Raw genomic sequence first — 13,572 nt, 5'->3', positions numbered from 1 at the left:
TGTGACGATGTGTGACGATGTGTGACTCTGTGTGACTCTGTGGCTGCAGGTACCGGTGGTATATCCCCTTCACATACATCATCCAGTACGATAGAGACGTCCGTAAGGTCTGGCTCAACATGGAGGCAGGTACGTACACCAATACTCAGTCGTCCCAAAATAGTTGTGTAGATGAGGTAACCTAAGGCTTGATCGTCATTTGTATTACCACATGATTTTAATACCGTTCTGGTCTGTCATTTTCGTAGATCATAGAAGTGTGTAAGAGCATACGTTTTGCCCTCGGTAGGTAGTTCAGTGGGACAACGGAAGATAAAACTCAGAGGTGAAGTCTAAACGACAGCAGCCATGCTTATTGTTGATGGGTAATATTGGTCGAATAGATACAAGTAGTGGTAATCACGTCACAGAACCAACCAACCAGTGCCGTACTGTCAGGCAATGTACACCAGTCAACCACAGCCGTACTGTCAGACAATGTACACCAGTCAACCAGTGCCGTACTGTCAGACAATATAGACCAGTCAACCAGCGCCGTATTGTCAGACAGTGTACACCAGTCAACCAGTGCCGTACTGTCAGACAATATAGACCAGTCAACCAGCGCCGTATTGTCAGACAGTGTACATCAGTCAACCAGTGCCGTACTGTCAGACAGTGTACACCAGTCAACCACAGCCGTACTGTCAGACAATGTACACCAGTCAACCAGTGCCGTACTGTCAGACAATATAGACCAGTCAACCAGCGCCGTATTGTCAGACAGTGTACACCAGTCAGCCAGTGCCGTACTGTCAGACAATATAGACCAGTCAACCAGCGCCGTACTGTCAGACCGTGTACATCAGTCAACCAGTGCCGTACTGCCAGACAGTGTACATCAGTCAACCACAGCCGTACTGTCAGACAATGTACATCAGTCAACCAAAGCCGTACTGTCAGACAGTGTACATCAGTCAACCACAGCCGTACTGTCAGACAATGTACACCAGTCAACCAGTGCCGTACTGTCAGACAATATAGACCAGTCAACCACAGCCGTACTGTCAGACAATGTACATCAGTCAACCACAGCCGTACTGTCAGACAGTGTACATCAGTCAACCACAGCCGTACTGTCAGACAATGTACACCAGTCAACCAGTGCCGTACTGTCAGACAATATAGACCAGTCAACCACAGCCGTACTGTCAGACAGTGTACACCAGTCAACCACAGCCGTACTGTCAGACAATGTACACCAGTCAACCAGTGCCGTACTGTCAGACAATATAGACCAGTCAACCACAGCCGTACTGTCAGACAATGTACACCAGTCAACCACAGCCGCACTGTCAGACAATGTACACCAGTCAACCAGTGCCGTACAACAGTCTTCTGAAATAGAGAAATCGTGTACGTTTTTGAAACCGCTTTCGATATCACGTCTCCAAGAAAAAAAATTTTGGTCGTGTCAAACATTGCATATATCAATTTGTTTGTTGTTTAACGTCGCACGCAGCAATATTCCAGCTATATGACGGCGGTCTGTTGATAATCGAATCTGGACCAGACAATCCAGATAAACCAAAATCCTACAAACAAACATACTATACAGAACAGAACAGAAGAGTACTGTTATTGTTTCAGCCACAATTAACCGGACAGAAGGTTGGCTGCTGGGCAACGTGGACTACATGGGGTTCTTTCGCGTCAACTACGAGAAGGACATGTGGATGAGACTAGGAGACCAGCTGCTGTACAACCACACCGTGAGTCCCCGCAGGTCTATAGCTCCATCTCGCCCACATCACATCCCCGTCAAGCCCACATCACAACCCCATCTCGACCACATCACAACCTCGTCACGACCACTCACAACCCCATCTCGCCCACATCACATCCCTGTCACGCCCACTCACAACCCCATCTCGTCCACATCACAACCTTGTCACGCCCACATCACAACCCCATCTCGCCCACATCACAAACCCATCTCGCCCACATCACAACCCCGTCACGCCCACTCACAACCCCATCTCGCCCACATCACATCCCTGTCACGCCCACTCACAAGCCCATCTTGCCAACATCACAACCTCGTCAACACCACTCACAACTGCATTTCGCCCAAAGCACAACCCCATCTCGCCCACATCACAACTCCGTCAGGCCGACTCACAACCCCATCACGCCCACTCACAAACCCTCTAGCCCACATCACAACCCCGTCACGCCCACTCACAAACCCTCTAGCCCACATGACAACCCCGTCACGCCCACTCACAAACCTGTCACGACCATGCACAACCCTGTCACTCTCATTCACTACCCCAACACGCCCACTCACAACCCCGACACGCCCACTCACAACCCTGTCACTCCCACTCACAACCCCGACCCGCCCACTCACAACCCTGTCACTCCCACTCACAACCCCGACACGCCCACTCACAACCCCGTCACGACCACTTACAACCCTGTCACTCCCACTCACAACCCCGACCCGCCCACTCACAACCCTGTCACTCCCACTCACTACCCCAACACGCCCACTCACAACCCCGACACGCCCACTTACAACTCTGTCACTCCCACTCACAACCCCGACCCGCCCACTCACAACCCCGTCACGCCCACTTACAACCCTGTCACTCCCACTCACAACCCCGACACGCCTACTCACAACCCCGTCACGACCACGCACAACTCTGTCATTCCCACACACATCCCCATCACGCCCACTCACAACCGACGGATATCCGTGTAACATGTTGCATAAAACTCGTCTTTCCTTCTAATTCAGTGTGTTCCCATGTTGTTTCAGGTGTTCCCCGAGGCCAACAGAGCGGGTTTGATAGGAGACGCCTTCGCCCTTGCCAGGTACGTTTCCCCACAACGCCTGGACACCCTAGTTACTGTAGCAACCACGTGCATATCAGCACATGGAACAAGGCGCCACTGTGTGGAAGGGCGGTATTTCATTACCCGTAATGACCTGGATGCGTCATTTGTAGATCGACGTGTTTGATGAGTGAGTCAAGGGTTGAATCAGTTGGACAACATACCCCCATGTCGTTAAAGCACAAGCACATATACCTGATGTTCAACTTAGTTATGGCACCGCTGGGAAGCGCTTGGTTGTTGAAGACCTTTTCTAACCTGGATCATGGTTGATATACATAGTGAGAGGTGTACCTGGCTGTGTGGTGTATATTTACAAAGAGATGTGGTCCTGATTGTGAGGTGTATATTGACATAGAGAGGTGTACCTGACTGTGTGGTGTATATTTACAAAGAGATGTGGTCCTGATTGTGAGGTGTATATTGACATAGAGAGGTGCACCTGACTGTGTGGTGTATATTTACAAAGAGATGTGGTCCTGATTGTGAGGTGTATATTGACATAGAGAGGTGCACCTGACTGTGTGGTGTATATTTACAAAGAGATGTGGTCCTGATTGTGAGGTGTATATTGACATAGAGAGGTGCACCTGACTGTGTGGTGTATATTTACACATATATGTGTTTCTGACCTCAAGGTGTATATTTACAAAGAGATGTGTTCCTGGCTGTGTGGTTTACATTTACATAGAGAGGTGTACCTGGCTGTGAGGTGTATATTTACATAGAGAGGTGTACCTGACTGTGACGTGTATATTTACAAAGATATGTGTAATTGGCAATGATGTGTATATTGAAATAGAGATGTGTTCCTTGCTGTGTGGTTTACATTTACATAGAGAGGTGTACCTGACTGTACGTGTATATTAACATAGAGATGTGTACCTGACTATGACGAGTATATTGACATAGAGAGGTGTACCTGACTGTGAGGTGTTTATTTACATAGACAGGTGTACCAGCCTGTGACGTGTATATTGACATAGAAAGGTGTACCAGACTGTGAGGTGTATATTGACATAGAGAGGTGTACCTGACTGTGATCTGTATATTGACATAGAGAGATGTACCTGACTGTGACGTGTATATTGACATAGAAAGGTGTACCTGACTGTGTGGTGTATATTTACAAAGAGATGTGGTCCTGATTGTGAGGTGTATATTGACATAGAGAGGTGCACCTGACTGTGTGGTGTATATTTACAAAGAGATGTGGTCCTGATTGTGAGGTGTATATTGACATAGAGAGGTGCACCTGACTGTGTGGTGTATATTTACAAAGAGATGTGGTCCTGATTGTGAGGTGTATATTGACATAGAGAGGTGCACCTGACTGTGTGGTGTATATTTACAAAGAGATGTGGTCCTGATTGTGAGGTGTATATTGACATAGAGAGGTGCACCTGACTGTGTGGTGTATATTTACAAAGAGATGTGGTCCTGATTGTGAGGTGTATATTGACATAGAGAGGTGCACCTGACTGTGTGGTGTATATTTACAAAGAGATGTGGTCCTGATTGTGAGGTGTATATTGACATAGAGAGGTGCACCTGACTGTGTGGTGTATATTTACAAAGAGATGTGGTCCTGATTGTGAGGTGTATATTGACATAGAGAGGTGCACCTGACTGTGTGGTGTATATTTACAAAGAGATGTGGTCCTGATTGTGAGGTGTATATTGACATAGAGAGGTGCACCTGACTGTGTGGTGTATATTTACAAAGAGATGTGGTCCTGATTGTGAGGTGTATATTGACATAGAGAGGTGCACCTGACTGTGTGGTGTATATTTACAAAGAGATGTGGTCCTGATTGTGAGGTGTATATTGACATAGAGAGGTGCACCTGACTGTGTGGTGTATATTTACAAAGAGATGTGGTCCTGATTGTGAGGTGTATATTGACATAGAGAGGTGCACCTGACTGTGTGGTGTATATTTACAAAGAGATGTGGTCCTGATTGTGAGGTGTATATTGACATAGAGAGGTGCACCTGACTTTGTGGTGTATATTTACAAAGAGATGTGGTCCTGATTGTGAGGTGTATATTGACATAGAGAGGTGCACCTGACTGTGTGGTGTATATTTACAAAGAGATGTGGTCCTGATTGTGAGGTGTATATTGACATAGAGAGGTGCACCTGACTGTGTGGTGTATATTTACAAAGAGATGTGGTCCTGATTGTGAGGTGTATATTGACATAGAGAGGTGCACCTGACTGTGTGGTGTATATTTACAAAGAGATGTGGTCCTGATTGTGAGGTGTATATTGACATAGAGAGGTGTACCTGACTGTGATCTGTATATTGACATAGAGAGATGTACCTGACTGTGACGTGTATATTGACATAGAGAGGTGTACCTGACTGTGACCGGTATATTGACATAGAGAGGTGTACCTGACTGTGACGTGTACATTGCCATAGAGAGGTTACCTTGGTGTGACGTGTATATTGATATACAGAGGTGTCCCTTGAAGTAGCGTGTATATTGACATAGAGGTGTACCTTGGTGTGGCGTGTATATTGACATAGAGAGGTGTACCTGGCTGTGACGTGTATATTGATATAGAGAGATGTACCTGGCTGTGACGTGTATATTGATATAGAGAGATGTACCTGGCTGTGACGTTTATATTGACATAGAGAGGTGTACCTGGCTGTGACGTGTATATTGATATAGAGAGATGTACCTGGCTGTGACGTGTATATTGACATAGAGAGGTGTACCTGGCTGTGACGTGTATATTGATATAGAGAGATGTACCTGGCTGTGACGTGTATATTGATATAGAGAGATGTACCTGGCTGTGACGTGTGCATTGATATAGAGAGATGTACCTGACAGTGACGTGTATATCGATATAGATAGGTGTACCTGGCTGTGACGTGTACATTGCCATAGAGAGATGTACCTGACTGGGACGTGTATATTGATATAGAGAGGTGTACCTGGCTGTGACGTGTATATTGATATAGGGAGATTGTACCTGGCTGTGACGTGTATATTGATATAGAGAGATGTACCTGACTGTGACGTGTATATTGATATAGAGAGGTGTACCTGGCTGTGACGTGTACATTGCCATAGAGAGATGTACCTGGCTGTGACGTGTATATTGATATAGAGAGGTGTACCTGGCTGTGACGTGTACATTGCCATAGAGAGGTTACCTTGGTGTGACGTGTATATTGATATACAGAGGTGTCCCTTGAAGTAGCGTGTATATTGACATAGAGGTGTACCTTGGTGTGGCGTGTATATTGACATAGAGAGGTGTACCTGGCTGTGACGTGTATATTGATATAGAGAGATGTACCTGGCTGTGACGTGTATATTGATATAGAGAGATGTACCTGGCTGTGACGTTTATATTGACATAGAGAGGTGTACCTGGCTGTGACGTGTATATTGATATAGAGAGATGTACCTGGCTGTGACGTGTATATTGACATAGAGAGGTGTACCTGGCTGTGACGTGTATATTGATATAGAGAGATGTACCTGGCTGTGACGTGTATATTGATATAGAGAGATGTACCTGGCTGTGACGTGTACATTGATATAGAGAGATGTACCTGACAGTGACGTGTATATTGATATAGATAGGTGTACCTGGCTGTGACGTGTACATTGCCATAGAGAGATGTACCTGACTGGGACGTGTATATTGATATAGAGAGGTGTACCTGGCTGTGACGTGTATATTGATATAGGGAGATTGTACCTGGCTGTGACGTGTATATTGATATAGAGAGATGTACCTGACTGTGACGTGTATATTGATATAGAGAGGTGTACCTGGCTGTGACGTGTACATTGCCATAGAGAGATGTACCTGGCTGTGACGTGTATATTGATATAGAGAGGTGTACCTGGCTGTGACGTGTATATTGATATAGGGAGATTGTACCTGGCTGTGACGTGTATATTGATATAGGGAGATGTACATGACTGTGACGTGTATATTGATATAGAGAGATGTACCTGGCTGTGATGTGTATATTGTTACCTTGGTGTGGCGTATATATTGACATGGAGACGTCACCTTGGTGTGACGTGTATATTGCCATAGAGAGGTGTACCTTGATGTGGCGTGTATATTGACATAGAGGTATACCTTGGTGTCGCGTGTATATTGACATAGAGTGGTGTACCTTGGTGTCGCGTGTATATTGACATAGAGAGGTGTACCTTAGTGTAACATGTATGTTGACATAGGGAGATGTACCAGGCTGTGACGTGTATATTGATATAGAGAGTTGTATACTGTATCATTGCAGAGCCAACCTGCTGGACTACGACATTGCTCTCAACCTCACCCGTTACCTCAAGAGCGAACTCAGTTACGTTCCCTGGCGAGCGTTTGTGGACTCCATTGAGTTCCTGCGAGGGATGATAGCGACCAAGGAAGCGTATGTATACCTGCAGGTGAGTGACCCTACACTGATGTATCTTCCAAATGTCTGATTCAAGGAGTGAGTGTGATGTACGTAAACTTGCTTACACTGACACTGCTTCCCGTGTACACCTGTATCCATCTGTTGTGCAGCAATATCTGCGGGATCTCGTCGCCCCTGTGTACAACACGGCTACCTATGTCAAGGGATCACTGCCGGACAAGTGAGTCATTTTCAATTCCAATTTCGCCCTGTGGATTTACGTTTGGTCGCGTGAACAGTGGCAGATTAGTGGCAGATTTTTGTTGAGGAGAATACTCAAGGCCTCTCAATTCCTCCTAAAAACACTTACTGCACCAGTCATTTCACAAGAATGAAGACTTATGCGGACAATGCCCAAATGAAAAATAACTTCCACAATATTTAAGGATTTTTCAAAACACCGTTTTGTGTAACGTATTTGAAACATAAACACATTTCTTATTAATCATAATAGTTTATACTGTTAGTCTCCCACGTGTGGTTCTAGCAGAAGGAATATCGTGTAACACATAACACGCATGGTATAAGATTCTGAGCCATACAGATTATACAAATGTTCATACTATATGTATCGTCGCAACAGTGAAGTTGCTAGTATGAATTTGCATGTGTTTAATTATACGCAGCGCCCAACAGGTGCTATCATTTTCAGGCAATATGGTTCTGAACCAAAACATACGCTTATTTGCACGAATACATCAGCTGTGCTGAGTGAATATCGACTGAAAAAACGCATACTTCAAACGCGCATTTCCTGAAGTACACTCATGAGTATGAACTGAGGTAGTTGGTATGTATTTGATGTCTTCTAACCCCATTAGACCTCTGATGACGTCATATTGATAATTTATGCAGTGCTGTATTTTTTTCTGTGACGTGGTCACGTGTTGCAGGTATCTCCACCGCATCATTCTTGGCATGGCGTGTGACGTGGGCCTGGAGAACGCCGTCAGTTATGCCAAGTCTACATTCAATGCCTGGAAGAAGTACAACACCATGTGAGTTCACGCATATTGTTACACAGTGATTTCCAAATTCGTGATTCCCAGAAGTTAGTGCGTACAGTAAATGACCACACAAGATCAATGAATAGTCAATAAATGTTACTGAAACACACAGGCAATGCAATGAGTCAACTAAGCGGCAGCAACAATAAATAACAGACGTACGTCAGTGCACTCATGAATGTCCAGAATATTGTCACTGTCAATGTTTACACACAGGCCTGTCTCCGTTCTTGAATCCAGAATAGATTTGGAATTTGGCAGGAACTGGGTATTTTCAGATAGATAAGCAATCCGCAATTATCAAGACACATCTCAGGTCGAAAAAAGGCCCCGAAGGTGTTGTTGGCCTACGAACATGTAGGTTGTGTTTGTCTCCTACTATGTCCAGTGTCTGTTGACCAGGTGTGATGTGTTATTTGTTCTCTGTGTCGCTGCATTAAGGCGGCGTGTGTTGGTGTGTGTTGGTGTCTGTTGTTCATTCGGATTTTGTTGTGCCCAGCCTCGCTTCCGACGTGTCCGTACTCATCTACTCCGTTGGGATCCGTGAGGGCGGGACGGACGAGTGGGACTTCGTGTGGGAGAAGGCTCAGTCCACGTCGGTGGCGTCGGAGAGGGAGATGATGATGGAGGCCCTGGCACAGACACAGAAACCATGGCTGCTCTGGAGGTGCGTTACTAGGGTGTGAGTGAATGTAAATGACCGCCGCAGTCAGTAGTATGCTAGCTGTATCAAATTGGCTTGTAAGTAATGGGTTGATACAATGAGCAACGTCCCGCGTACGCAAGTACGCAATTAGCCAAGTAATCAATAGTCCAGCCATAGTGGTGTATGCTAGGATTCAGTTTAATTTCCTCTGGTCGTGTTGTAATAACCACCTTTGGCCATGGTGCAACAGGAATGCCAGATTTTACAATAACCAGCAATGGTCCTGTTGTAAGAGAGGTTTTACAATAACCAGCAATGGTCCTGTTGTAAGAGAGGTTTTACAATGACCAGCAATGGTCCTGTTGTAAGAGAGGTTTTACAATAACCAGCAATGGTCCTGCTGTAAGAGAGGTTTTACAATAACCAGCAACGGTCCTGTTGTAAGAGAGGTGTTACAACAATCAACTATGGTCGTATTGTAAGAGAGGTTTTACAATAACCAGCAATTGCTGTATTGTAAGAGAGGTTTTACAATAACAGGCAATGGTCCTGTTGTAAGAGAAGTTTTACAATAACCAGCAATGATCCTGTTGTAAGAGAGGTTTTACAACAATCAACTATGGTCCTGTTGTTAGAGATGTTTTACAACAATCAACTATGGTCCTGTTGTAAGAGGGGTTTTACAACAATCAACTATGGTCCTGTTGTAAGAGAGGTTTTACAATAACCAGCAATGATCCTGTTGTAAGAGAGGTTTTACAATAACCAGCAATGATCCTGTTGTAAGAGAGGTTTTACAATAACCAGCAATGGTCCTGTTGTAAGAGAGGTTTTACAATAACCAGCAATGGTCCTGTTGTAAGAGAGGTTTCTTAATAACCAGCTATGGTCGTATTGCAAGAGAGGTTTCATAATAACCAGCTATGGTCGTGTAGTACGAAAGATTTTACAATAACAGGCTGCGGCCGTGTGTAAGAGAAGTTTCATAATAACCATCTGTTGTCGTTTTTCAACAGGTACGCTAACTGGGTGTTTGATCCGAACAAGATCAAGAAGCAGGACGTCCGTGTGGTGATGAGCTACTTCACAAAGACCCCACTTGCTCGCTCCGTGGCGCTGGAGTTCTTTATGACCAGATGGAAGGACCTTGTCAGCAGGTAGGAAGCCACTGTCTTATAGCACATGACCAGATAGAAGGACCTTGTCAGCAGGTAGGAAGCCATTGTCTTGTAGCACATGATCAGATGGAAGGACCTTGTCAGCAGGTAGGAAGCCATTGTCTTGTAGCACATGACCAGATGGAAGGACCTTGTCAGCAGGTAGGAAGCCATTGTCTTGTAGCACATGATCAGATGGATGGACCTTGTCAGCAGGTAGGAGGCCATTGTCTTGTAGCACATGACCAGATGGAAGGACCTTGTCAGCAGGTAGGAAGCCACTGTCTTGTAGCACTTTTGGAGATTCAGGGACACATGCCTGCTTGAATGGGGATTCATAGTCAGCATACACCTCAAAGAACATTATCAACAGACGTATCTTTCTATAAATTCATACAAATAACATATAGAGGTTATAAAGAATTTTAAGATCAACAGTATTCAACCCAACTTGAAACGATTGTATTTTTTACATGTAAAGTTTTAATCATAACATATGTTTTCACAATCACATCACAATCTCAAACTATAAAACTCATTATGTACACCATAAACATATCATGAATCTTCAGAGAATCAACATTACTGACTGTTCAAGTACTGAAGTGTTCCTTTGGAAACATCGATGCAACATCATGCCCTATGCCTGACACGAAATGTTCTGAGCATACTTCCGTGTGCTTGGTCCCTGGGAGGTCTTTTCTCTCTAACTGACATGAAGGAATACTACCCTTCCACCGACTATCTCTTCCCTAAAATTGCTTCAAATACAGCAGTACTGCTTCCATTTGGACTGCTTTGAAGCAGCGCGCTGTTTTCGGAGGAAGTTGACAGTACTCGGCGGAAGTTCTTCCAACCAATTGAAGAATTCCGGGTAACTCTAATTGAGTTAACTTGTCAGAAAGTCGAATGGATTGATTACTAACTCATTTCAAACCGTCTTTATCTATAACAATGTGATACAATTCAGTTTATATGATGCCCTGTTTCTTGTTGCAGATTTGGCCACGATCCGTTTTTATTGCCCGAAGTGATTCCGACTGTGACGTCGTATGTTAACTCTGAGTTCCATCTACGTCAGGTAAACTGCCTTGAACCCCTCCCTACCACCATCATGTTACCTCTCATGCCCTAAAGATCCCGTATCATGAACATTAGCAACTATGGGTATATTCCAGACACGTGGCCGGTTTGGGTTTGGTATCAAGGTTAAAAGATTTAAACCAAGAATTTTTATTGCTAGTATCACGTGTGAGCCACCGCTGTCTGTTGTTTGTGTTACGTCTGTTGCTTGTACCACGTGTCCGCCATGACTGTCTGGAGGTATCACATGTGAGAGGCGTGGCTGTCTATTGCTGGAATACCGCCTGCATGGTCTGGTGGTAGAGAGTCTGCCCTGAGAGCGGAAGGTCGGGTTTTCTATCTCCGGCTGCGTCATACCAAAAGACGTTAAAAGATGGTCCTTGTTGTTACCCTGCCTGGTGCTCGGCATTAAGGGGTTAAAACAAGGATTGGTCGGCTGGTAGTACATATACTATATATGAGTGGGTTATTTATGTTTAACTACGGATTGGTATCTGGCATGACACCGGACAAGTACAAGCAGCCACATACACACACACGAGCGACGCAAAAAGTGCAATAATCTTTAACGAGATGTAAAACCACATTTCGCCTCACCTATTGCTGGTATCATGTGAGACCGTCGTAGCGCTGAGATGCGTTCAGTGGCCCTGGGACGGTGACAAGGGTGGCCGACATGTCATCACATCTAGGCAGCCAGTATGCGTGAAAAGGGCGTCATATAGAAAATCTGAATACTTGAACCTTATTAGTGAAACGCCGTGTGCTCAACAAACCCTACCCTACTGGTGAAATACTGCTGCAAATGATGTAAGGCTAACCCCACTCTTTGTCTTGTAGTTGGAGACTATATTCAAAGAAACCCCACCTAAAACAGCATCTAAAGCCGCGGAGAATGCCCTTGCACTAACGAGGTGAGTGAGTCCTCAGCACAAGTATAGTGTACGTGAGAGATGTAACACCGGTCAGCAGCGTATGTGCCTTCAGAAATGTTCACACAGAGTAGTCATCTTGTTTTCTTGTTGGGCGCTTGGACGAATGTTACAGTTACTTTTTAATGTTTATTCAGACAGCGCTCTGGTTTTATTAGGAATCCACTGAGACCGATTCTAATTTTGAGACCCATTCTTTTATTTTCAATGTACCCCGCTTACATATAAGATTAATTTCTTATGTTTTTCACTCTAATTGCCGAACTGTTGGCAATACTTTAGAAAAAATCCCGTATTTTCTCATCTCGAATTAATGATACTATTCTCCGCATATTTTACAAATGATATAGATATAAGGTGAAAAACCCTAAGTTTGTTTTCTATCGTCTGCTATAATACCCAACAGTATTCTTATCGATTCGGACCAAAGTATGCGTGTATGAGGCCTGCAGTATAATTAGGTGTACAGTGAGATACATTCGCTGTCCACCGGTCCCTCGGGTGACGTGGGTTGATAACCCTCTGTTGGTGTAAGTTCCCCTCGCTAGAGGACATACAGCAACACGAGGCCGGTGGTCAACTTACATTGTGCGCAGTACTGACCCATGCCACCACAGCGTGTACGCTGTTCTGTAGACCGTTACACGTCTATTCCTGTCTTCTTTCAGATCCAATATTAAATGGATGGAGACGTACTATGAGAAGATTGCTGTTTGGCTGAAGGACAACGTGACGTAGTAGTCACGTGACAGGGCGCAGCCTCGTGAGGCGTGATCTGCTCCCGGGCTTTCTATATATGATGTGGATGTTGATCATGTGTTGGTATTTTTCTGTATTGTAGCGATGGGCCATTGTCCGACTTGTCTTACTCTCCATTGTTGTCATTCTTTATCATTCTCAAATAAATCGTTTACCTCTTACTATGCTCCAATCTCGTTTGCCTGGGTTTGTGTTTGGCCACGGGATGTGTGTAGAACTGTCCTGTGCTGTGAGAGTGCGTTGCCGCAGGTTCCACCCTGGACCCCGTGAGGTTGAACGTGTGACTTAGTAGTCGCTAGTGACTCAGGAGACAATAGGTCAATTGATACATATTCGGACGTGTATATACGGAGAAAGAGGATGCAGTTACTTAGTTCACAGTAGGGAGATGTTGTGTGTAACCTGGGGGACAATGGGAACCCTTACAAGGACACTTGGGGGTGGGGCTAAAAGCAGTGAAGGATCTAGCAAGTAATAAAACATACTTCACATCGTTTCATTGTCAGCTACCGTTTCCAGTACGCGAGAAATACCACAAGTCAACACCAGCAACACCGTTCTGAGCACAACACTTTTAGAAAGCTGTCGGGATGCGAACCTGCAGCCTCCTGATGTGTACACCTGTACCAAGGAGACTTTCCACGTCCCAAATGTCAATTT

The 13,572-nt window shown here is 44.9% G+C and overlaps 1 protein-coding gene across 1 annotated transcript in view; it reads left to right on the top strand.

Moving 5' to 3' along the window:
* Positions 1-13,062, top strand: part of LOC139461020 (glutamyl aminopeptidase-like) — a 167,858-nt gene extending 154,796 nt beyond the window's left edge. Inside the window, exons 11-21 of the mRNA XM_071242502.1 lie at positions 50-129; positions 1,630-1,751; positions 2,807-2,862; positions 7,170-7,317; positions 7,439-7,509; positions 8,222-8,326; positions 8,835-9,002; positions 9,998-10,138; positions 11,138-11,219; positions 12,062-12,135; positions 12,822-13,062. Of these exons, the coding sequence (XP_071098603.1) occupies positions 50-129; positions 1,630-1,751; positions 2,807-2,862; positions 7,170-7,317; positions 7,439-7,509; positions 8,222-8,326; positions 8,835-9,002; positions 9,998-10,138; positions 11,138-11,219; positions 12,062-12,135; positions 12,822-12,891 (1,117 nt within the window). The 3' untranslated portion in view covers positions 12,892-13,062. The remainder of the gene's footprint in view (positions 1-49; positions 130-1,629; positions 1,752-2,806; positions 2,863-7,169; positions 7,318-7,438; positions 7,510-8,221; positions 8,327-8,834; positions 9,003-9,997; positions 10,139-11,137; positions 11,220-12,061; positions 12,136-12,821) is intronic.
* Positions 13,063-13,572: the final 510 nt, after the last annotated feature.

This window comes from Haliotis cracherodii, unplaced genomic scaffold, assembly GCF_022045235.1.
Source record: "Haliotis cracherodii isolate W230 unplaced genomic scaffold, xgHalCrac1.p SCAF_14, whole genome shotgun sequence".
Lineage (NCBI taxonomy): Eukaryota > Metazoa > Mollusca > Gastropoda > Lepetellida > Haliotidae > Haliotis > Haliotis cracherodii.
Note: the sequence above shows the minus strand (reverse complement) of the source record. Positions and strands in the feature narration are given on the sequence as shown.